This window comes from Polyodon spathula, chromosome 14 (genome assembly GCF_017654505.1).
Source record: "Polyodon spathula isolate WHYD16114869_AA chromosome 14, ASM1765450v1, whole genome shotgun sequence".
Taxonomy (NCBI): domain Eukaryota; kingdom Metazoa; phylum Chordata; class Actinopteri; order Acipenseriformes; family Polyodontidae; genus Polyodon; species Polyodon spathula.
This window is the reverse complement of record NC_054547.1, coordinates 37,852,673-37,878,742: the sequence shown is the minus strand read 5'-3', so window position 1 is coordinate 37,878,742 and position 26,070 is coordinate 37,852,673. Positions and strand designations below refer to the sequence as shown.

The 26,070-nt window shown below is 40.5% G+C and overlaps 1 protein-coding gene across 4 annotated transcripts in view; it reads left to right on the top strand.

Annotated features, from left to right (window-relative positions):
• Positions 1 to 23,855, top strand: part of LOC121327040 (dynamin-like 120 kDa protein, mitochondrial) — a 36,575-nt gene extending 12,720 nt beyond the window's left edge. For all 4 annotated transcript variants that reach the window (XM_041270821.1, XM_041270819.1, XM_041270820.1 and 1 more), the window contains 17 exons: positions 231 to 330; positions 538 to 668; positions 1,133 to 1,205; positions 1,322 to 1,394; positions 1,488 to 1,603; positions 2,844 to 2,908; positions 3,210 to 3,286; positions 4,174 to 4,339; positions 4,680 to 4,832; positions 5,119 to 5,227; positions 5,408 to 5,487; positions 5,569 to 5,709; positions 5,881 to 5,997; positions 6,665 to 6,758; positions 7,594 to 7,704; positions 22,722 to 22,800; positions 23,353 to 23,855. In XM_041270821.1, the coding sequence (XP_041126755.1) occupies positions 231 to 330; positions 538 to 668; positions 1,133 to 1,205; positions 1,322 to 1,394; positions 1,488 to 1,603; positions 2,844 to 2,908; positions 3,210 to 3,286; positions 4,174 to 4,339; positions 4,680 to 4,832; positions 5,119 to 5,227; positions 5,408 to 5,487; positions 5,569 to 5,709; positions 5,881 to 5,997; positions 6,665 to 6,758; positions 7,594 to 7,704; positions 22,722 to 22,786 (1,671 nt within the window). In that variant the 3' untranslated portion in view covers positions 22,787 to 22,800; positions 23,353 to 23,855. The remainder of the gene's footprint in view (positions 1 to 230; positions 331 to 537; positions 669 to 1,132; positions 1,206 to 1,321; positions 1,395 to 1,487; positions 1,604 to 2,843; positions 2,909 to 3,209; positions 3,287 to 4,173; positions 4,340 to 4,679; positions 4,833 to 5,118; positions 5,228 to 5,407; positions 5,488 to 5,568; positions 5,710 to 5,880; positions 5,998 to 6,664; positions 6,759 to 7,593; positions 7,705 to 22,721; positions 22,801 to 23,352) is intronic.
• Positions 23,856 to 26,070: the final 2,215 nt, after the last annotated feature.

Sequence of the window (26,070 nt, the reverse complement as noted above, 5' to 3'; positions counted from 1 at the left end):
TAAAGGGGATAGCAATAGGAACAGGCATAGTTTGTTTAACCCAACATTATCCGTTACCTTTGTCAGTTTCAGCTTGACGTCCTTTTTGCTGGAATGTAGGGCTCACTCATGCTTACCTATAATTTTAATAGTAACAGCAGATTCAAAATTGAAAACTCGTTCTGTAAACAATCGCTGTATGGCACCACATTTCAATTAATACATTTTTTTTTTTTTTTTATATCTTGAAGACTGTGACGACAGGCATGGCCCCAGACACAAAGGAAACCATTTTTAGTATCAGCAAGGCTTATATGCAGAATCCCAACGCCATTATCCTGTGCATTCAAGGTGAATAGACTTGTCTGGGTCTTTGTGGTTGTGTGGTTAGTTCAACTAGTTTTGGTTGTGCACTGTTGGAAAGTTGGAACTGTTTAGATTATTATTATTATTATTATTATTATTATTATTATTATTATTATTATTATTATTATTATTTATTATTATTAGCTGATTTTTTAATATATTTAACTGTTGTAAATGTTTTGTGTTTTACAGATGGTTCCGTGGATGCGGAGCGCAGCATAGTAACAGACCTCGTCAGTCAAATGGACCCCCAGGGAAAAAGAACAATATTTGTTCTGACTAAAGTAGACTTAGCTGAGAAAAACCTGGCCAGTCCCAGTAGGGTGGGTCAGTTTTTTGGTGCACGCAATTTGGTTACTCTCAGTTTGAAAATGATGCGCTACTCTAGTCTGATTTGTCATGTTTTATTTTTGCTTAAAGCATGCAGAACCACTGACGTGCTGATGGATAAAGATGTGTTTGTCTGAATAATTTAGTAGGCAGGTCTTTAGTGATGTTATAAACTGTAGTAGGTAAGGCAGGCAAAATATGATTTGTGGAAAAGATACATTTTTCATAATGTTAGGGCATTTGTACTTTCAGCGCTGCCATTCGTGATCACTGTCTGCATGTATGTCTTGTCACCTTGCAAGTAGTGAAGGATTTCAATATGATTATCCTATTCCTAGGATTAGTGTAGATCAAAGTATTTAAAAATATGAAAAAAAAATAGTTAATGGTGATGTTTTAAAACTAGTTTTAGTTTTCATTGTTTTTCACAATGTTTTATTGCTTTTTATCTCTACAGATTCAGCAAATTGTTGAGGGAAGGTTATTTCCAATGAAAGCTTTGGGGTACTTTGCTGTTGTGACCGGAAAAGGTAAAAGTCGGGAACCTTTTTAAAAAACTAACCTTCCACTCAAAGTCAATAATTGATCACTCTGTCACTGAAATCAATAGTTTTGATTACAAAAAAAAATCCCTTCTTTCGATCAGGGAGTAGCAGCGAGGGTATTGACTCTATTAAAGATTACGAAGAGGACTTTTTCCAGAATTCCAGATTATTAAAGTAGGTTTCCAGCGCATTAATGCAAGCATTTAAATACATGGTGTCACTGCAAAGACTTGTGTGCTGAGGCTTGCACCTTCTGTATCCTAAAAGGACAGGAATGCTGAAGGCACATCAGGTGACCACTAAAAACCTGAGCCTGGCTGTATCGGACTGCTTTTGGAAAATGGTTCGCGAGTCAGTGGAGCAGCAGGCAGACTCATTTAAAGGTATGTACTGCTAACTGAGCAAAGAGGATCTACCCATTCTGTCCACACTGCGTACACATTGCAGTCTTTCAGTAGAACCAGTACCGCAGCAGTTTTTAGATGCCTTCCACATGAACGGGTTGGGTTGTTCTGCAAGCTGTCGTTTGTGACGGGTTTAATCAAACTAACATGCATCACCTGCCTCTTGTTTAGAAGAAATAAAATAAAACAAAACAATGTTGTTTTAGCTGCTTCTTTGTGTGTCTGCAATGTGTAACTTTGGTAAGAAAGGTATAGAGGTCTCCCCAGCTTGGTTACCAGAATCACACAAGCTAATTGCTTTTCATACAGCTAGATTGATACAGACAATATATATATAAAGTTTTGCTACTTGGATTGTATATGTAGGAGTGTGTTCAGTTGATCTAAACTGAGAAGGATCCAAACAAATCATTAAAATATGTTTTTTGTGCATGTGAATCGTTGTAGTACATTTCTGTACATGTATGGAAATCGGCAAAGACGATCCTGTTTTAATGATTTAAATGACTGGTATTTAGATCCGGAGCCTATAGATCACTTATACAGACCCCACAGTGTTTCCATGTTCCAGTTGAAACTGTGTTTAGTTACTAGGCTAAGAATACTTTAGTATAGATGTTATAGTTTGGTCACCTTGAGAACTGTGGAGTTAACTTGGCAGTTCATCCCTGTAGTTCTCTTCCCTGCTCCTGTTTAGCGATTTTAATAACCCTTTAACTAAAGACAGCTAGCTGAAGCTAGATTTATGATTTTCAGCTCCTGGCTTCATTTTCCTTTGTGCTCTTATTGATTCGAGCACACCTCAGGTTGAATGAAAATCTTCAGGGGACACAAATAACAGAGCAATTAATACAATATCTATTGTGGATGAAAAAGGAGCACAGTGTTCCTCTGCTGTAGCGGGAGGCTGGTAATGGATCCCAGAGAGTGTAGAAAATCAACAGTTTGCTCTTATTAAGGAGATTGGCTGGCACTGTGACAGCGGCAGTATTGATCAGAGTCTGCCATTCCTTTTGTTTTCATTGTATTCACACGCTCAGCTGCCGCACTGACTTTACACAGCATTGAACCCCTGAGCCTAGGTTCCATTTTTTATTATTGCCCAGGTAGGACCCTCTAGTCTGGCTGGGCTGGTAAATACACCCCTGTGTGTGTGTTTCTTTAGAAGAACCCAGTCCCAGCTCTGCTAACTGTGAGGTGTATACTTGTTGTTTTCCAGCGTCGCGCTTCAACCTCGAGACGGAATGGAAGAATAATTACCCTCGACTGAGAGAGCTTGATAGGGTAAAACCTTTAGATTCTATGTCAGTGCAACATGTGAAAGACGTTGATACCTGGAAACACTGGAAAGCCCCTCTTTGTTTCACACTTCGCCTGATCATTTTGGCCTCTGCATTAAGAGTGCTATTCTACATCCATATTCATGTTTTTGTTTGTCATTCCACTGAAATATCATTTATTTTAAAAACATAATTAGAAAACAGTTTAATAAAATACTTGGAATGCAAGCAGAGAGCTATATTGCTGTTTTATGAGTGGTGGACTCTCATAGCCCTACTCTTTCTTTTGTCTTCTTGCTGTTTAGAATGAGCTCTTTGAAAAGGCCAAGAATGAAATCTTGGATGAAGTGATCAGCTTGAGTCAAGTTACACCAAAACACTGGCAAGTACTATATTTTTTTATTGGAAAAAGAGTGTATGTCAGTTAAAACAAGGCAACAGCATGCAAGTGCTGCCGAAACATATCGAGCACCACACCAAGAGCTCAGGATCGGTAATTGAGCAGGACTGCGTCTTGCTGAATTTGGGATCAGCAGTTTTGTTAACAGGTTTATTATTCAAGCAGAAAAGCCAAAAAATAATTCACAACACATTTTATGTTCTCTAACCAGCAGTAATATAAAAAATAATCTACATTTAGGTAAGCAAACTGATTTTCTAGTCTGACACGAAACAGCAGTGCATTCAGTAGCTTAACACATGTTTCATTGGAGAACAGTAGGTGGGTCCAAGAAAACATGACTAGAGTTAAGTCTAATCTTAATATTATTTAATATACTTTTAAAAAAGAATAGTGGTTGTCCCATGATTACATTTTTAAAAATGTATATGCTTGAAATTAATTTTAGATTAAAATATATATATATATCTATATATAATATATATATATATATATATAATATATAATATATATATATATATATATTCACCTAATAAATTTAAGTGGATTAACTCGAGATTAGTCAATTGAGCCTGATCAATGGGATGATAAATTGCACAATACAAGCTATTGTGTGCGTGCCTGGTCTGGGTGGCTCTGTGGCAGAACAAGATAGCCTGCAGAAATAAAATCTGAGCGTCAGACTGTGATAAATGGGTCCTGGTAGAATTGAGAAGAGACAGTGTTTTATACTGTACTGCATTTTTATATATATACCTTGAACTTTGGGCACAAAGTTCTTGACAAATGTATGAGCAGAGAAAATACTTGGTGTTGTACTTGTTGTATTGTCTCTGCCTCTAATACATTGGTATTGTTTTAAATCTTAGGGAGGATATTCTCCAGAAGAAGCTGTGGGAGAGAGTTTCCACACATGTGATAGAAAACATCTATCTCCCTGCAGCTCAGACCATGAATTCAGGGACCTTCAACACCACGGTAGACATCAGACTGAAGCAGTGGACTGACAAGCAGCTGCCACACAAAGCACTGGAGGTAAAAACAAGGTTCATTTAGCATGTCTGCTTCAGTACTGAAACAAAACGAAAAACAGTGCAGTCTACTTGCAGCAATTGTGTGTGTGTGTGTGTGTGTGTGTGTGTGTGTGTGTGTGTGTGTGTGTGTGTGCGCATAATGGTCTGCTTTCTCTAGCAATTATTTATTTGAAGTAACCTGGGATCACCATGCTTTTTCACTATACATTATATACACTTCTAAAGATTGCTGTTTTGAAATAATGCAAAAACTATTCAGATTAGATCTCAGCTATGCGTACAATATGTCTGTCTGCATATGCCGCTGCATTTTCACCGTGTTGAACCCCTTCTCTGTCCAGGTAGCATGGGAGACGCTGCAGGAAGAGTTTGGCCGCTTCATGTCGGAGTACAAAGGCAAAGACCAGGACGACATCTTCGACAAACTGAAAGAGGCCGTCAAAGACGAGAGTATAAAACGACACAAGTGGAACGAGAGGGCGGAGGACAGCTTGGTAGAGTATCTGCTGACAGGAGTCCCTTTAGGGGCTTGGTACAAGTCACCATTATAGCTGTCCTTGGGGTGGTGGTCTGAAATCTTCCTTTTTAGGTAGGGAAGTTGGGAATGTGGATGCTTTGTAGTGAAGTTACTGATTTGTGTTTGTGGTTGTATTCTTACACAGGCTTGTGAAGCCAAAGTGTTCTGAGATCTGTGCTTAATGATGCTTTTCTTTCCCAGGACACTTCCCGGAGGCTATCTTATTTAAACAGCTTTAGTGGCTTTGTGTATTTTCTTTGCAGAGAGTTATCCAGCACAATGCTTTAGAAGACCGCTCCATATCAGATAAGCCCCAGTGGGATGCAGCGATTCAGTTCATGGAGGAGACTCTACAGGCTCGACTTAATGACAGTATGTTTCAGATAACTGGTTTCAGACCATGAGGAAGCACATTGTTTAGTTAACAGCGTCTGAATGGGAGTGTCTGCTGACCTGTAAATGAATGAGTAATTTCAGCATGTAAGTGTGAGGAAACTGGATAAAAAGGGAGTGGTACAGATCATGTTTGTTTTTTGTTATAATCTTTTGCAGCTGAATCTGTTATCAGTGACATGGTGGGTCCAGACTGGAAACAGAGGTGGATGTACTGGATGAAACGCTCCCCAGAACAGGTCATTATTGATGTAATGTACAGTACATTCTCATTTGTATAAATCTCAAGTTTTAAATACATGCCTTTTTTTTACTTCCAGCACATTTGTAATGAAACCAGAAACGAACTGGAGAGGCTATTGAAGGTGAATGAGGATCACACAGCTTATCTGGCTAACGATGAGGTCACAACAGTGAGAAAAAATCTGGAAGCCCGAGGGGTGGAAGTGGACCCTGCTTTGGTGAGTGTCGCTGGTTTGACCCTGGTCTGGTGTATTAAAGAAACGTGTGCTTCGTTTGAAGAGTCCTCAGTCTGCTGAGGATTGGCTGCATATTTATACGTGTGCTTACATAGTATTTATCCTGTTCTTGATTTACAAAATGCACCATTTAAGATGTCTTGCCTTTGCCAGATTAAAGATACGTGGCACCAGCTTTACCGGCGGCAGTTCCTGAGGACAGCACTGTCTCACTGCAACCTCTGCAGGAGGGGCTTCTACTACTACCAGCGGCACTTTGTAGACTCCGAGGTGGGTCACTTTCATTGTCGACCACTATTCGTGTGAAGCTTTCAACGTGGCTGGTCAAAGCGATGAGATGATCTTGCTGTAATGACAGCATACTGTAGTTTCAAGTGGTGCACTCCAGTATCAATTTTTCAGTTTATGGTATCACAAATAGCCCCCCCCCCCCCCCCCCCCCCTTGCCTTTTGTTAACATCTTCATATAACAGTGGATTATCTAGCATTTTAACTAAATGAGTTGCCTAAAAAATTGGCATCATAATAATGTCTTTGAGTTTTCTCGGTTCCAAAGGTGGAAATGCAGGCGGATTTGGCGACCATTATTTTACACAATGACGTTCGTAGAGTATGTGGGCATGGAGACAGAACAGCTCTCTTCTCATCCAGAAGCCACGAGAGTGGTCTGTTCAGGACAGGCTAGAACAAGCATGATGCATTCTTGGGGTGGGGGGCAATCTGGAGAAACTGTCTTACACCACTACAAAAAATATTGCAATCCACCAGAGAAAAAAAGTATATATTAAAAATCCCCAATGGAATCAAGTTTAAAAGCAAATTTGAGGAGAAATGTGTATGATTCTCAAGACTGCTTGTGCTATTCTATTGAGTGCTTTAGAGGGATTGAAACCCTTGCCAACCCCAAACAGTAAGTGTTTTTGTGCATTTGCTGCAGCTGGAGTGTAATGATGTGGTCCTGTTCTGGCGGATCCAGAGAATGCTTGGAATTACAGGAAACACACTGAGGCAGCAGCTCATGAACACTGAAGGTACTGTCTAAAAGGCTTCCTTTTACAGCAGCAGATATAATTATTATTTTTTTTTAATATATAAAAGAAGTGCTGTCAAAAATGTGTTCTGATCAGGTTCACACACGCATGGACCCACATGTGTTGAGAGCATAAAAAAAGCACACAATGATCAGGAGGAAGTGTAGATTAATAGTGATGGATTCAAAACTATTCATAGACTGAACAGTGTAACTCAATCTAATGGACCCCCAGAATTATCACAATACTTAAAACTGGATAGCGGGTAAACCCAGCATAAAATATCACTGTATGTTTAGTGGTACTGGTTATTCCTAGTTTGCAGCACACAATTAAAATGTTGTATCACCAAACATGAGATTTGTTGTAAAATGTGGTCAGGATATTTCAGGTAGTGATGTAAAGTGATGTTGCAAATTTGAGCTGAGGTTTTACACCTCAAACAGTGAATAAGCCCAGGGTTTAGATTAATGTGTTAATGAAGGGTACAGGACATAGCTATCAGGAGGCTGTGTGGTCCAGTGGTTAATGGGCTTGTAACCAGGAGGTCCCCGGTTCAAATCCCAGCTCGGCCACTGACTCACTCTGTGACCCTGAGCGAGTCACTTAACCTCCTTGTGCTCCCTCTTTCGGGTGAGACGTGAGACTCTGCAACTGCATAGTTCGTGAGACGTGAGACTCTGCAGATGCATAGTTCACACACCCTAGTCTCGTATCATGTAAAGCGCTTTGTGATGGTGGTCCATTATGAAAGGCGCTATATATAAAAATAGATATTATTATTATTATCATGATCTCTATCCTGCCCTCATCACCCCCCCTTCACATTTTGCAGTCCGCCGTCTTGAGAAGAATGTAAAAGAGGTGCTGGAGGACTTTGGAGAAGACAACGATAAGAAGGTCTATCTGATAACTGGGAGGAGAGTGCAGCTAGCAGAGGATCTCAGTGAGTACTGACTGCTGATTGAACCCTATCCTTTCTTAGGTCTCTCTCGTATACACTGCTAGCTAGGAATTCTAAGCTTAGAAACACTTAATGCGTTTACATGAGGAAAACAATGCTGATATTTATCATTTAAGTCATGTAAACACACTTTTCAGAAAAAGTATTTCCATAGCGCACTGCTCATGTGCAAACTTTGACATCGTTCCTGCAAAGCAACTATATCCATATTTCTAGCAGAAAAACCAGCTCTGCAGCAGTGAACGGTGGGAGTTGGGAGAACGAGTTTTGTTTGGTTACATTCCTATTTCAATGTCCATAGATCACTATATTGGGGACACTAGTACTTTGATCTTAAAAAGATCAAGAAAACAAGAGCAAGATGAGGAGAAAGGAAAGCATGAGAACTGTTTTTTATCAGTTTTGCTTGGCAACTTCTCGAACGGCGTCTTGTGTAAGGGTGGTAATAAAAAGCAGGCAGGTGGCACATTATGGGAACCGCTTAATGATTTGGATTATATAATAATATGTAGACCAAGGGATGCTTTTCTATTTTGTGTTGTATTTATTTGTCCGAAACAAAAATAATCAATAACAGGATGTCAGATTTCAGTCACTGATCAGTTTGCACGGATACATGGATAAAGTTATATTATTCATTTAAATAAAGTAACTATGGTTGTTCACACAGAAATTGCCAATACTGTTAGTGCAGCAAATGAGTACAAGCTGGGTTAAGTGCATTAAGAATTTACAGGACCGTAGTGAGGTGCAGTAGCTTACATGAAGCCGAACAAAAAGCATCTGCATTGCTTTTCACTTTGCAGCATGAAATACATTTCATGTTAGGCTGATGGTGTCATAAGTCACACCCGCTCAGAATTAAAAGACTTTGCTGTGGCACACCGTGGCTTTCAACCAAACTGCAAAATGTCAGAAACAAAGTTGGGTGTCTCGGTCACCTTCAACAATTGAGTTACACCCCTCATGCGTTACTGTCCCTGAACAGCAGAGGGCAGTGTTGTCTTGGACATCTTTGGCGTGATCTCAGCAACGCTGGTTGGAGTTAGTTGTGCTGTTTTGTTTTCTGCTATGGTTGTATGGAAACGGATTAGTTTACCCTATCAAAGATTACCAGACCCATCTGGTGTCTGAGTCGTTGTTCTCTACGAGTGGAGAAGGTCTATAGGACTGCAGGTAGATTCTAAATTGTGGTGCTTGCATTGAACTGGCCACAAATTCATTAGTCTTTGTCAGTACGGTGTGCATGCCTGGACCTGTGCCTCTGCATGAGTCCTTTATTATACTGATTACAGCAGAAAGAGAGAGAGAGCCAGAGCGCATCGCTTCAGTGTTAATTCATCTGACTGTAAACGCATCTTAATGTCTTTTAAGATTTCTTTCCACAATCATGAAACAGAAAAAAAAAAAACTTTTGCATTTCAATCCATAGCTTAAAATGGATAGGATGATTTGTGTTTTAATCGGAGTATCAAAAAACCTTTCCTTTAATAAACAAACAAATAAATAAATAAATAAAAAGGGCACACATTTATTATTTTACTGGTTTTGTCACAACATAGTTGCATGAAGTTTTTAAACCATCCTTTGTAATTTCAGTGAAAAAGTAGACCTTATTTAGCATTTATATGCAGTCGCCACCACTTAGAACGGGCATGTTTGTGTTAACGTGATTCACCTGCAGAAAATCACCAGTACAGTAATCAAAACAACAAGCCTGTATACGTTAAGTCTTTATTAAGACACTCATTACACTAATAAAAAAGATGCATTAAAATCTGTGAATGCAATCTATGAAATGTACAGTACAGGTAGACTACATTACTGCAAATTGTTTCCAGCAAAGAACTCAGCGTTTTCTAAACAATCCCAATTCGGCTCTATATCCAGATGCTGCTCCGCTTATGTCATCGGTGTCTGTTTCATGCAGGGCGTCCTTTTCGCCAAGGTGACACAGCTGAGAATTCTTCCTTTGAAATCCCCCCCTGGTGTTGTCAGAGTTTCAGTTTGGGCTGTATTTTCGTCCTTGCTCTCCTCTTCAAGTACAGAAACCCCAGGTTTTTTGATGCAAAGTTGCATTGTTTGCTGACTGACAGAGTTCCAAGCATGCTTTAGCAAGCACACAGTATCTAATAGAGACATTTTATTTACACTGAAGTTTTCATGCTGATGTTCATCACTTATCTTTCTGGCCAGGTATGTGGCAGTCAGTGCTGTTTTTTCAAACTCTAAACCCGACACTACATACAGGGATTAAGTAGCCAAGGTACCGTACAGGGGTAGTCGCTCAGTAATGAGAACAGCTGATTTATCGATCACTTTACTACTGTAAAGTGCTGCCTTTTGTATTGAAATCTATGTGAATGGCAAGGTAACGAGGTGAGAACAGCTGATTGGTGGATTAGTAAGAGTGATTACTACAGTATAAGCAGTGCTTAATTTAAATCTACACATAACAAGTTCCAAACAGCTGAGTTTGCCCGAAATATACGGCGTGCTTAACACAGTATAAAAGATGCCTTTGTTATTGAAATCAATGGGAATGGCAAATACTATTTGTCCAATATAAACGGCTGCCTGAAATAACCCTGTATGGTGTAAGTGGTGGATACTGTACTCATTTTTTTTATTTTATTTTACTTTTGTATTTATTTTCACATTTGGCACAGATTTTTACACATGATGCTGGATTACAGCTAGCATTGCAAAATAATGGATGTGAAAATGAATGCAAAATCATCATTAAAACGGATCTTTAGGTAAAACCCTTTAGTTAAATGCTGTTCAGTATTTGTATTTTCATGTATTATTTCACCCTTTGTTAATAATTATTTTTACATTTAGGATTCCTTTCTTGTAAATAATCCGAACCCTTTTGCTTGCTCTCGTGCAGCAGTGCAGTTAGCTGTTGTATACACAACCTACCCAGTCTTGTCTGACCAAGTGGTAATAAATAACCCATTGTGGGGGCCCATTGTCCATCAGTGTTGCAATTTGCAAGTGACCTCCCGAGCAGGCTTTTTGCCTGCTGCATTTGATAAAGAAAGCATGTCAAGGCATGGCTATGGCTAAGTATGTAAGCAGTGGTTGCTACCCCACATAAAATACACACACACACACACACACACACACACACACACACACACACACACACGTACACGTGTAGGACAGCTGACTATTGATATCGGAAAGAAGTAGGGCTTGTTATCTAATCCTAGTGTTTAACTGTATGTAATATAGTTAGCTTGGCATTAGTTGCCTGGGTTATTGTGGTTAAATATTCCCCTTCTGCCCCTAGTCTGGTGCGTCCCTCTTTTCATTATGAAGAGCTGTGATACATACTATAACTGCTGATCCTAATATAATTATTGTGGATTGCATGAAAAGATACTGCTAGTTTCTTATATTCTGAATCCTTTTTCTTTCTTTCTTTCTTTCATTTTTGACTCTGCTTCAAATAACAGAAATTATTATTCGGGCCACCAAATTAGAAGAATATTTTTATTGGAACAGGCACATGATCTTTTTGATGGCATTGTTTAGCTGTAGTTTTCACAGCTGATTTGAAGTGTCAAAAAAGCATGACATTGGCATCAGACTCACATAAGACAGCTCAATATTAAGCCAGTCGTGGTGTGAATGAAATGACAATCTTTGAGGATGTGTTTGATTCTGAGGATATATGTGATCAGCATTAGCTTGACCGTTTCGGCCAGTAAGCCTCAGGAAGAATATAGTGTTGGCGTTTCTTACTAGCATCTCTATCTTGGATCATTCTTTCCCACAGTATTCCCATTTATTTTGTTTCAACTAGCTGTTATCATAGTGGCCTTTTATCACCTGTAAACTTGGCTGACATAAACAAACACAGTAAGCTGTCTCTTTAATTTTCAACTGGGCTGATTTTTTATTTATTTTTTTATTTCCTTTTTTTAAATAAATAACTCAAAAGCGTTTTCCTTGAGTCTCTTTCAAAGCAGAGGAGTTTCTGGGCTTGCGTGCACGCACCCTCCCTGCCTGGGTGTGCAGGCTTCCTGCACAAGGTGGCAATGTGTTCCCTGCTTGCTGCCTCTTTTGATGTGGGATTATGGAGCGTCTGCAGCAGCACGTCAGCCCTCCTGCCTCTGTTTGCTCTTCCATCCTGCTTGATGCCTCCACATCACCCTGGCAGCAGGTGGTTGTTTTCTCATCGGCTGCCAGAAGCATTTCTGTACTTGCTGAGGCTTGTCCCTCTCCTCTCCTCTCCTCTTGTTTCCCTGTGATACAACGAGAGCTGAAGAGGCTGGATGGGCCCTTTTGTCAACTCTTGCAGAAGCCAGATAACTAGAGAGACAATCTAGCATGCAATAATTTGGCATTGTTGTGCATGTGTAATAAACCTTCATGGGCCATTTCACGAAGGAAGTGCATGTGTGCTTTGGTATGTGTGTTTGTTTGTGTCTGTATATCTGTGATTTATTTATGCAGTCTCCAATGATGGGCCAGCCGGTGTCACATAGATTGGCACTTATGTGATTTGCAGTGTGTAGGGTGCTACAGTTATTTTGGCATTAGATAAGCTGATGACATTAACAAAAATAAATTAGCTTTCTTCAGATATCATGGATGGGTGTTGTTTTATACAGATATAATCCATTTGTTCTAACATTGATGTTTCTTTTTCTTCTTTGTTTACTGCTAATATATTGCCGGATTTTGATCTGTTGATTTTGCCTGTGGCCACTGAGATGCTGCATCTCTGCTCATTTTTTTTTTATTTTTAAATGAATGAATGTGTAAATTATTAACCTTTTCTATGCTGGAATGAGCTACATCCAGTCCCTCCAGTGTGTTTGCCCTGCAATGGGAATCGGCTGTTTTTAATACATCACACTGGTCTCTAATAAAACGCATCAAGTATTCTGTGCCTTACACTTTATCTGCATACAATCAAGTGTGGAAACTGAGGGAGGATTTCAGTTTTTTTTTTTTTTATTTTATGATTATTTTTATAAAAATATATTTTATTGTTGTTGCTTGAGTTCGGGCAACTCAAATAGTTTCAGATTCAGGGGTAAAGTAAAATCCCAAGAATTCACAGAAATGTTGTTTTTCTGTTTTTGAGCAATGGAGGCTGGGGGTCACAGACAGATCTGAGAGGTAGACTTTAGATTATCGTGTTACTGTGCAGGGCTTTATCCACACAGCAAGACTGAACAGGAAGATCCCTGAGCCCATTGCTTTTGAAGGCAGGAGACATTTTTCTCAGCGGCTATTGTGCTCGCATAATGGGACTGTTGTTACATGTTAGGCACCGGATTCTTTTTCTGTTTTTCTGGAAGTTCTGTGTGGTTTGTAAGAAATGAAAAAAGAAGCCTTTTAACCCATAGGAAAACATTAGTGTAACAAGCTAGAAAGCTGAGACTTTGACGGTGTTGCTATATGTGTATATAAAAGAGTAAAAGCGTGACCCCCAGGTCAGTCTGTCAGCACAGCAAGCCGAGGGGATGCCACCTGTGCAAGTGTCAGTGAATGGGGCAGGACTACTCTGATCTGCTATGGTTTAGGAATGCCTGGCACCTCTGGCTATGAGTTTGTTAAAGTGCAGTATTCCTTTTTCAATCAGGATAATTTGAGGAGAGCAGTTTGTCTAACTTGTGGGTGGGGGAAAAAAATGAGGACAGCCTCGCAGTAGTCGGACTCATGAGACACACGCTACAAGACAAACCTTATGCATGCCACACTCTGTTACTTTTAGTAGTGTACTTTTTATTTTTGAATTTTGTGGCTTGCTGTGTTTGAGTTAGCTGGATAACACATGCAAGGATTGGCAGAACAGTGATCATGTGCCACAGTAACTGCTCAGCTAAGTCAATATGCTAGCAGGAGTCTTAATAAGCAACTGCAAATATGTCACATGAACTGTTTTCTGTTTCATTAAGAAACTGTATTTACTGTACAGTGCCCAGGTGATGCAGTAGGATTATTGGCTGGACTTTCGCCTTCTTAGTGCTTGGTTTTAGTTCAGAGGTTCACTGTCCTAGGGGTTTGAAACGGCTCGATAGAGCTGCATGATTTGATTGTTCGGATTGAGGTCTCCACAGGTCAGGGTCATTGGTGTTGATTGGGCTGATTTACTGTTCCATGTAAAGCCATGTGTGGATTGCTGCTCTCCACTGTCTTAAGAAAAGCAGCAGTTCACACAAATCAAGTAGCTGTCTCTTCACTCATTTCACTTGGAGTGATTTAATTAGCCCAATCAACACCAATGACTCGCCTACTGAATAATCAATTTGTGCAGCTCTACAGCTAGGTGCATTTGTCCGTCTCTGGGTGATTTAATGGTTGGGGTGGTCCTTCAAGAGAGGAGTGTCAGCTGAGCCTGGCTCAACTGGCGTCAGTTCCCCCTGTAGCTGATAGTGGCCCCCATTCTCTGTCTTCAGCATGTTTGAAAAACAGGAGTGTATCCAACCAGCAGCTTCAAGTCCCCTTCTGAGGAATGGATCTTGTTATAGAGAGGCTTGGGTGCAGCCAAGACTCTGCATCATGCTGTTTTAGGAAACATTAGCTGGAAAAAATGTGATGAGCTGCTCGGTCACCTCCTAAAGTGAATGCAAATGCATAGATCACAGGTATGTGCCGTCCACATGTAAACTGTTTACAGCAAAAGCTTTAGTGAGCCTTGGCAATATTGTAGGCTGACATTTTAACAGCTTCTAGTGCACTGTTTCTGATACGGATTCATAGATAAGGGGGGTGCTGGTTTGTGTCAAGGTAACCGTTGCCTTTAAGGCACCGATGCTGAAATTCCACAAGACAGTCAACAGTTTATGTAGCAGAGAAATTCCCACCTGAGAAGGCATGCAGTGCGGAACGCAGTTATTGATTATGAGCCTGGAAGTAGCAGAGACAAGCCTCAAATGGATCCCCAGTAAGCCCGGTGCATTCCTCAAAGCCGGCTCGCGTCAACACAGCAGCCCAATGATAAATTAGTGCATGACTAAAAGCTCATTTTCTGCCCATTAATCTCTAGCCAGGCACCTGGGTTTTCCAGCAGCATCTAAAGCCAGGCGTCCGGGTGTTCTACTTGTTACTGTGCGGACATGTGGGAGCCGGTGTGATGGGTTCATGGGTTCGCACTCCGCAGTGAAGCTTTGCACTAAATGTGCCTTGTTGTTTATCATGCTGGGTAAGCCCTGTTCTTCCCCCTACCTCATCAAAAGCATTGTTGACAGATAGGTCACATAGGGAACGTTACTGACGACTGCTGCTTCCACATCTCCTGGCACTAAGGGTGTGCGGGAGTGGAACACAGGCATTTATATGGGGAGAGACGTTTTGGAGACGTTGGATGTCCCTTGCAGTAAAACAAGGCATGGTGTTGGCTGTGGGTTCCATTTCCATCAATAAACTAATTTTCTGCATTTTACAGGCATCTAACAGCAGTTTTAAATAAATGAATGTGTTGGTTTTCCCACTCCGCATCACTTGTGTTTACCTCCTTGTTTGTAGTTCAGAAAAGACTGGTTGTGGATATGTGGTAGTCCTTATTTCTTGGCAGTGTATGTTTCTAGTTGTGAATATTAGTTTTAAAGTAATTTTGGGATTGGTATTGGTTTCCCTGTGCATTATTTTACAGCTGTCTCGTACTTAGTAAAGGAGTGAAGTGCAACTGAAAGCTACATTTATGTCAAACCCATCAGCCTAACGTGCGATATATCCAGAGCACTGGGGCCTTGTAATCTTCAAAGCGTTGGAAAGCAGCAGGCTTCCTCCAAAGATTAATGAACAGCAACTCAGCTCTCTGCCTTGCACCGATTAATCATTGCGCTTCTGATCTTGCAGCACAGCAGCCTTTAAAAAAAAACAAACAAAAAAAACAAACATGTTCCACGCAATTGATGAAATAAAGAAAAGTCTTGTATTGATTAACTATTTCTCTTAATTCTTGGAAGTAAAAAAGGGAGCATTTTGCAGTATTTCATTTTTTACTCATCTGGTGTTGAGTGACTGAGCTATTGAGGGCTATATCTTGGAAAGCGATTGACAAAGTTTATTGAAACTTTTCAAGGACATGGACATAAGACAGAAGAGCTATAATACTTTTCCAAAACACTGGCATAAATATGTATTGATTATAAACATTAGCGAAACGGTAAAGCCAGCATTTTGAACTGCCAGTCAGACTGCGCTTTAGACTTAACTTTGTAGGATTGTGGCTTGGTAAGATAGAAGTGACCTTACACTACCCCACCTTACCCCCACATTCTGTCACACACACAACTCCACCACAGCTCTTGGAAACCCATACCATGGGTGTGCAGCATCCTTAATGTTAAAAGCACCCTTAGGTGGCGGCCTTGACAAATGGATATTTATAGCTTTGTGACAGCGGACTAGGAAACAGCGCTGATCTTAACAGCTGGAAGAAAGGCCCTTTCCAGCTCCCGGCCAGGCGGTTACAGTCTTGACCCCCTTTCAGAGGCTGGGAAGCACGCTGGCAGCAAACAAACAGCCGCCTCCCTGGTGTTTTCTTGACCCACCGACTGTCCATTCACTCCCCATCTGTTTCGAGGCCTTAAAGGAACCAGAGGAGGTCCCCACTCATATAAATCTGTCATCACTGGTGATGAATGGCGCGCTGCCTCTTAAAAGGGCAACACACTGCATGCTGCCTCTTAAAAGGGCAACACACTGGGTGGTTTTCCTTTTTCTTTAAAAAAAAAAAAAGAGAGAGAGACAGAGAGAGAAGGGAACTTTTCAGTTTTTCTGCGAGCTGCGTCCAGTGGGAGTGAAAGCTATGTGACGGAGAGGAGGATGTAGAAAAACAATGCGACACTCCCAAGGTTTTTACTGTTGGACTGTGACCCTGTTGTGCCACGGCTGTAAATCTGGGAGCTCTGTACTGTATGGCCTGAGTTTGTATTTCCCTCCTGGTTTCGTATAGCTGTTAGACTTCCCACTGTCAGAGTTTACGTGTGTATTAAAAAAATAGTCTTTATAATGCATACCTTTTGAAGAGTAACATCTGGATGAAAAGTAACATCTGCTGCTGGCAAGACGGGTGCTAGTGCATTGGAGGAAATCATTATTGTGATAGTCGAATACACACAATATACGTAAAGGCTATTACAAGTGTTACTTGGAAACCCATTTGTGTATTCATAGAAAAGTATTGTGACACATATATACACACACACACACACAAAAGCATGCCCTTTGGAGTCGATGATAACAAATAAAACTTAGCTTGTTTGTTTTTTGGTATATCACCAATGAACAGCATGGTCAGTCATGCAGTGTATGTGAAACTGTCCAGGAGCACAACTGTGTGATGGAAGCTCTTTCCAATCAGTTGTGGGCCAGGCAAATAAAGGCTTGTTTACCAAAGTCCCCTGTGAACAATGCAGCAGCAAAACTATTAGTGTTGTTATGTATTAGGCTTATTCACACAGTGATACATTAGACCAACAGCAGGCTATAGCAGCCTGGCAACTAACCCAATCACATTAGTAATTGGCGCAACAAACCATTTAACCATAAAGGTAGCTTGAAACTGCATCCCAACAAAGACTTGTTAAAACCTGCATGTTCAAGCAGCTTTACGGGGCTCTTTCAAAAGCTTGATTTATTTGCTAGCTGCTAATGTCCTTGTGCACAATTCTGTTCTGAAAATAACAAAGTAACACTGTTTTTATATTTCAGATTACAGTAACTGATAATTGCTGCTGCAGAAAACAAAGGGTTCAGCAGGCACTGAAAGATACTAACTGCTTCACTGTTTGCACAGAGACAGTAGGAGGTCACTACTGGTGGTCTAATCTCATTGAATCCATTCAATAGTTTGCATTCTGGCAAAGTGTCAGGGACCTAGCCCAGGCTAGCATAGTATAATTGCCACAGTATATTGTAAATTGAGCAACTTTTGCCAGGTTGTGACTTGCCCTTATTGCAGAAAGGGATTCTGTTGCCCATATTGACTAAGCAATAAAAAATTAAAAAGTCAGTCATGTGGGTTTTTTATTATTAGGCTTGCACTAAAATAACAAACGCTGTAGCACTTTATATTTTACATAGAAACCTGCCGTCATGCGTCTGGTGTTTCCTAGCAAGGCATCAGTACTGCAGCATTCTGTATTCAGAGCCTTTTGTAATCCTGTAATCCACACCAAAAAAATAAAAAATAACGTACTTCGAGATTCATTTGTGATTTGTTTAGACCTGAGGCTATCAAGAAATGCCTGTGTTCAAGTCACAGATTTTGCAGCATGTTTTTAAGAGGTCTGTCTTTTTATTGTCTTATTTTCACAGCTTCACAGCTTCACAGTGTTCTGGTGTTGTCATCATGTTTAATATATTACCTCTGCTATTCCCTCCCAGGCAGCCTCATACAGTGGTACCACAGTTTATTCTGCAGTACGGTATCTCTTGCCAGTGGTGCATCAACTCATTTTTTAGGAATACAGATTATTAAAAAAAAAAGTAATTAATTATGCCCATGCTGCCAGGCATATTGAATGAAGTCCATATAACATTTTTAAAAGGCTGTTGAAATCCCTGAGCTGCATATGTTATGTCCTTTTAATGTGACTTTAATTTTAAAGATTGACCTTTTCACTTAGATGTATCGAGGGGGGTCTTTTCTGTGTTGAATGGATTACAGTTCTTGTTTTTCTCCCCCAAGTGGACCTTGGTCCTGAACTTTTCTTTTATGTCTCTGCTCTCCCTTTTATCAGAGTGGGTTTCCCTTCAGCCAAAGTGTTTCAGACTCTAATTACAGATCAATTATAGACTCTGCCAGCCTCTGTGGTACTGCGACATGTGTGAGCCTCAGGAGCGAGGGAAATCTGAGCCAAAGAGATCCCATTTCATGTGGAGATCAGGGGAAAGGGACCTGAATGGGAGAATTCGGAGGTGTTCTGAATAGGAGCGGTCCCGAGCAGTGTCCCTGAAAAGGGTTTGTGGGATAGAGGCCAGAGGATTATGGGAATATTCATGAGCAGATAAAGGGAGGATCATGAATTGATGTGTGTAGCAGCTCATCTTTTAGGTAAACAGTGGCTAAATGGAGTTTGGATCCTGGTTTGTATTGGGAGGTGGGGGGGAAGCACAGTAGTTGTACAGCATCCTGCTTATATAGAAAGGTTTGTTTCATTCTTTTCTTTCCCATCTGTTTTTTTTTTTTTTTTACTACAACAGATGGCAATGAAAAAATAATTGTTTGTTTTAATACGGTATTCATGATTCGTTACTCCCTTCCGTGTCTCCTCCGACCTGCTGAAGTTAAAATCTTTTAGTGCCTATTGACAGACCAATGGAAACAGATTAAACCGTAAGGCTAGTTTAAGAGATTCAGTGTGAATAATAAGATTCTGGTGCCGTTCTGGCCCGACACACAACTCAAGCCTCAGAAACAGCAGAAATACGCTTTTGTATTAAAAAGTCAAACACAGAATTAAACTATAAACCTGTTTCTTGAAGGTAGGTGACGCTTGATCTGCCGATTTTTTCTTTATTAAAATAACGAATTGAAATGTTTGTGTGCCATCATCCATTCCACACAGTAGCTGAATGGAACTAAAAAGTGATGGCATTTCTTTCCTTGTGATTTCATCCTCTGTTCAATCCTGCTGAACGTGCAAAGAGACATGCTGCTCTTGCTTCTCTGCCATGTTTTCATGAAATACCAGAACTCCTCTAAAGTAGAACTCTGCATGTAGACTCTTGTAGAAGTGTTGGTGCACTGTAGCTTACTTGTAGAAAAGTGGAGTTATCTGTGGAAGCGCTGTGTGTGTGGCTAGCATTACTCCACATGACAAGGTGGGGCTTAACCGCTTCGATATTGTTAGACGTGACCAGAACATTTTGCATGTACAGAAAGGGATCAGAAAGGGATCTGATGTATCTAGAAGAACAGCAAGACTTTGACCACGTTTTGATTGCTTTTTTTGTCTTAATCCATAATGTGTTTTAATTTAAGGTGTCCCAGATTTGCTAGAAAAAAGCCTGTACCTGTAACTGTGGTTTTTCTCTGCCCTTTACTGTAACGTGGCTGCAGTAGTTGCGCTGGGTTTTACAGCGTATGATAAAATGATAAGAAGCACCCCACCTGGCAGGTCTGGTTTAGTCCCTGCTCCTAAGTGCTCATCCATCTTCCTGGCTGAGCAATCGATTGGCAGTCCTGACTTCCTTTTTTCTTACTGCTGTCTCAGTAGCTATGATAATTTGCCAGATAAAGAGCGTCAATGGTTGAAGCCTCTGATAAATGAATGGACACAGGTTAAGAGAAAATGAAATGGCTCTAAATGGGGGTAGGGTGTCAGTGATTTATCATGTTTAGGCAAGCTTCCCTTAACCGTTTTCTTATTAGAGCTCTTGTCAAATGTTGTAACTGAAGTGGAATTCTGATGCCTCAGAAGACGTGGCAAAGGTGAAATGTGAAATATGATTTAATGAGCTTGCAGTGTATTGTGCAGAAACTAGCTCTGCCAGTCTGTGTGTGCTTTCAAGATAAGCAAGTTATGAAACTTCACCAACAAAAATGCTTATAATAATAGGGATTCTTTACGTCCTATATTTTGCTTTATCCACAGTCTTAAAAAAAAAAAAAAAAAAAAAAAAAGACTAATGATGTGACATGGTATCAACAGTATCTTCTTATGCTGTTGAAAGTGTCCTGCGGTTTTATTTGTGCACTTTGAAGTCTGTGACTTTCTGGACCTCCTTAGACGATGCCACTTGTGTGCTGTTTGTGGTGAATGCACCTGCCCAGTTAACCCCTTCCTCTGCAAGTACCACTTGCGTTAAAGCAAAAAGGAGTCTGGAAATATCTTTACAAGTGGCAAGTTGTGGAGAGGAGCGTTTAAATAGCTACAGTTAGTCTGCATTCAAATTGACACACGGTTGTGATTGATGTACTGACATTTCTAAACATCATAACCCTGTAGTTGTATGTAGATACACAAAGACTACTTGCTTAAAATTGTATAGGTATATATTAGGCACCTTTTTTATTTTGTAATTTAAAAATATATATATATATATATATATATATATATATATATATATATATATATATATATATATATGTATTTTTTTTTTTGTTACAATGTGTTAACTGTTATTTGTGGTATAGGTACTAGGTTTCAAATTGTATAGGTACTTTCCAGGTATGGAAAGAAATAAGAAATAAATAAAGCAACAGTATTACTTAATATGAATTAATCTCACATACGCCATAAATTCAACAGAACCCTGTTGGGTTTCACCTTAGCAACACTTCCTTTATTAGAGGTTGTAATCTGTTTCCGAGTCCTTTTGTTTACTGGTGCGTAAACAGAGCATCAAAGGAGCAGGGACGCTGAAGTAAAGGAAGATGTTTTTGCAGCTAGCTTGGCTTTCCTTCGAGGTTCCTTTTAGGCTACAAGAATAGATCTTCTGTTCTGTTCACACAGCATGCTCGCAGCCTTGACTGTTTTGGAATTTAATGCACAAATAAAGGGACTGTATTTCTGCCTGTGCAACATGTTAGCATAACATTGAGGCTTTATATAGCTCCAGGGTCATAGCAGAGGCTTACTGGAAGCACAGACAGCACAGCAGGGATTTAACTTTAGTAGACGAGGAAGGAGACAAAAAAGGCAAGGTATGCTGTGTGAGATTGGCAACAACTAAATCTCAAGAGTGCTTTTTGTATCCTTTCTTTTTCTTATACCCCTGGTCGTTTGTGCATCAAAGGAGTTATGAGGAAGTCTTTATTTGTGTGAATTAAATGGGTGTGTTTTAACACATCAAACCGGTGCAGGGGGACCGCAGTACAGCCGAGGATGAGCAATAGATTCCAGAAATAAGGACAGCCAGGTAGAAAGCAGCCCCTCCCTTAGATCAGGAGACCTGAGGCTCAAAGTCATGGTCTGTCAGTCTAGCATGTAAGTTCTGTGGTCAGAATGTCCCATGAAAGCAGCGATTCTGATATCATGAGAAGCATTAGTAAGATACACCTCAGGGAATTATGCACAGAAAAAAAAAATCTAATTTATGCAGTATCTCTGTACAAGTATGTGCAAAGTAACAGTGTACTGTGCAGTTGTATTGGGTTCTTGTGCTGGATATCAATATATATGTATAAAGTAGAAAACAATGGATTTCTTTTTTTAACATAGTCTTTCTAAATTCCCTAATTTGAAATAAAACCTCTTTCGGCTTACCTTCCGAAAGAGACTGCCTCCGATCAGACAGGACAAGATTATACAGCGAGTTGCTACGCTCAGCAGCAGCTGTATTTGTTACTGCATTTATGTCTCTGAAAGCTAATGTTTTCAGATGAGGAAGATGGTCCGCAGTCGATGACCTATACAAGTCAAAGTCAATTTCCCCTGGCGGTAGGGTGCCACCTTCACAGTGTACAAAGCAAAGCACATCTTTTACTCTCTCTTTTGATAGATTTGCAATGTGGGACCTTGTTGTGGCATTTTCTGGCCAAATCGACCAATGTTTCCTTTTCATGAATACGTTCTGAAGTCTGTGTTGTAATGTAATGATTCAGTTATCAGGAATCATATTCGGGTGATGTCATTATGAATCCATTTATTCAAGCAACATATCAAGTCCCCTTTTAATTAAGGAGTACTGGATATACATTCAGCTTACGTTCAAAAAGGTCTTGGTCCTTAATAAAAGCGTGTCAGGCCAGTCTTTGATGTGGCCTTTTGAGTTTTGTTTAGCTTTTCTGTCATACTGACTGAAACGTTACACCATCCATTCATTATTATATCTCCTTACAGCATCAAAGTATACCTTTTTAAGGTATTTTTTTAAATGTCAGTAGATGTGTGTGTGCCATCTGCTTCTACTGCAACACCTGATTAAAGGAGGAGAGGAATAACAGAAGTGGACGGCTCTTTATTGTAGGAAGAAAAATGTCTTGAAGCAAGATAATCTGTTTACAACTTTTGGTCATTCTGCACACAATAGCTAAACACTGATCCATTGCTTCTGTTTATCTTTTTTCTGTCTTGTAGAAAAGGTTCGTGAAATTCAGGAGAAACTTGAAGCATTTATTGAAGCCCTTCACCAGGAGAAGTAAAGTTGGTCTAACAGGTACACTTTCATTTCTGCTTGCTTGCGTGTTGTGCCATGGCTTATTGAATAGTATAATATAGTATAGTATTTTTCAGTATGCAGTGGACTGGCTTGATAAACATTACTTTCAAAGCTCTAAATCTTGGATTACTTCCTATTCCAGCTGTAGGTAAAGCAACAGAATGCCTGTAGCTTTGCATAACAGTAGAAATAAAAAACCAAGAACCTCAGAATAATTGAAAACACCCTAAATAAGCAAAGTTTTGGCATTTTCACTCCACTTAGAACAGCAGCTGTATAAAACTTGATCCAGATGTTTTGGGCTTGGTACTAAGATATATATATATATATATATATATATATATATATATATATATATATATATATATATATATATATGGGGGGGGTACGTGTGGGGGGGGGGGGGGGGGGGGGGGTCTAATACACTGAATCAAAAGGTTCCGACTTTGTTATTGGTGTAGACACATACTTTGTCGTAGACCACATTTTCTAAATATAAATAGATTTTTTTTTGTAACCTGAATTTTTCAATCCACTTCTCTGTTGCAGATCCTTTGGAGCCAGCCTGAGACCCACTCTGATTGATTACGCACTGATCAAAGAAGACAAAGCATCTCTCATTTTCTGGTTTTTGTAAATTATATTGCCTCTCTTTTTCAGTTTCTTTTCACTGCACATGCTTTTAATTTCATGGCCCAATTATCTTGCCGTACAGAGTAACCCTTTATAAAAAACGTAGCAACGTCCAGAATTTCACAGTAGGGTGAAACCAGTTGAGTACCTAAGATGTCGTTTAGTGTTCTGCATTCCCCTTTCCCAAAGGAGAGCCTCCGCAAGAGCACAAAACTGCTCATCATTAATCCATAGTGCTGTGTGCTTTTAGAGGAGGGGCTGTTGCAGGATGCAGGATGTCCTCGTTCACATGCACACACTCTGTGATAAGCACCGTTCTGTTTAGAGTCAGCCTACTCCTGGGCAGGTTTGTCACCTGTTAGATCTGCTGTTTGTTTAGCTCCAATAGCAAGATCATATTCTTTACAGAGTGGGTTGTGTGATAAGGGTTGAGAAGGTATTCTAAGTTTAAGGAAGACGAACAGTCCTCGTCTACTTCACCGTACACGGCACCAGCAGACGAAGTCATAGCGCACGGACGCTTTCGTTACGTTGCAGACTAGTTCGTCGCTTGGTATACCCGTCCTCAACCACTATACCGTGACAGACCCCAATTGCACAAAACGAACACACGTCACATCCTCCCTCCCTCGTTTTCACTCAGCGTTACGGGCTCGACCGTCTCTAAGGTCCTCTCCTACAGGGGGTCGCTTCTTGGTGTGCCCAAAGCTCCCCATCGGTTACACTTAGAGGGAGAATCATTGTTCAGGATTACGGGTAACCTAATCGGTACGTAGCGATCGGACTGGCTAGACGCAAAGTCGAATCCTGCAACCGTCAAGACATGAACACTATTACGTAGAGTAGCTGCAGCAGATTCCCTGTGGCTTAAACATCTGTTCTTGTGCCCCGCCAGGGAGAAGCAGTGTGGGGTCTGTACAAGAAAATAAGTGAACGAGTTACCACTGGTACGGAGATTTTATCGCTGTGTGATTGGGCGAAATCTCTTGCACGGACAGGGCTTTGATATTGTGGAATGTGGCTGTACAAATGGCACGTCAGCCAGCGAATTGCTACCTCAGCATAGAGCTGCCTGGTCCTGACAACCACTGACACGTAAACTAGTTAAGCTAGTTCCTCATCGCCCACCAGTAGTGACGACGTTCAAAACGATGCCAACTCCATTCATTCAGATGGTTTACTCTCAGACGGTAGGCACCGTACAAAACATTTGTTCGCAAACATTGAAATATTCCTACCAGTCTGTTCAGCCCTGATCGACACTTGGACTCTGACCGTCGTTTTTGTTTTGTACAGTGTTTTTTTTGGGGTCCTACAAACCACACGTCAGACATGTGGCGCTTCAATTAGTGTTGTTGTTCGATTTTGTAATTTTTTTTGTTTTTTGTACGTTTAAGGCCTGTCCACTTTGCCGTAATTTAGAACCTTCTAACCCTTATCCGATTGAGTACTGACTGACGTTGTGCGCATTCAGTAGGAAGAACTAAGTCCGGTCCAGATCATCAACTGTGAGTGCCTCGTCGGCGCTTAAGATTTTGACTTTTAACGGAATTTCGGTCTTCACGGGGTAACATTATTAGTTGTATCACGACAAATCACCGTTGGATCTATGCTTTACTGAGTGCAGTAAGTATAAATCAAAAGATCCACATAATTTAGTACAGATTCCTGTGTCGTAAACGAACGTTATCCACCATCAAAGGGATAGTATTGCAAGGGTATGAAACGACTTCAGGAATAGCTAGACAGGCGAACACGTAATCGAGACTTATACTGCCACTAAAACTAAATCATTTTTTTCAGCCCCCTTCCGATGAAAATTGGAAGCTCTACCGATTTAAGTGTGTGCAGTTTGTTTATGTTCTTTTCACACTGCAGATGTAGCTAGATGATAAGCCTCCAGCTGCTATAAGCTAGTTCCTATAGAGTACTTTGAGAAGCAGCAAAGCAATCCAGTAGCCAGGATGCTTATTTAATTTGTATCCGTGTGTATGCTGTGTGTGTATATATTATTAGGGATAAAAGTGTGAATGTAAAGTAGTCACTTCAAACACATCTGGAGGATCTCACTGGTTTAAACTCGCACTACAAAACAAATAAAGGGTATTCAATTCAGTTGTTGGAGCGCGTACATGATCTTGCTGTGTGCAGCGGACCTCCTTTTACCAGAACTTCCCAGTACATGGAGGAGGTTTGGATAAAGGGGAGTTTGTGCCAGCCTGATTTAATATTAGAGGGGGGGTGGTCACTGCTGCAGTTCGGATTAGGAGGTTAGGGTTAGGGTTAGGGTTTGCACTTCATCTGCAAGATCTAGTTTTATTAGGGGGGAATGGGGGTTGGGGTTTCTGTTTAAAGCCTGTTAAATGGAGGTGCCTCACTTCTGCTGTGGAGCAGATGAAATAGGCATGCGTGCCGTGAGTCTGCACAGTCGCCTGATCAATGCACTTAGAGCAGCGAAGTTATTGGCAGGAGTTGTATATGGCACTGTCTGGGGTTTGCGTTGTTGCTTGTGTTTGTTCTCCTCTCGTTTTCACTCAGCGTATCCCGCGCTGGCAGAGAGAGAAGGAGAGGGATGTCCAGGCAAGTTGGTACGGGTGAGGGGGTAGCCAAATGGAATCTCCCCTTGTAGTAACA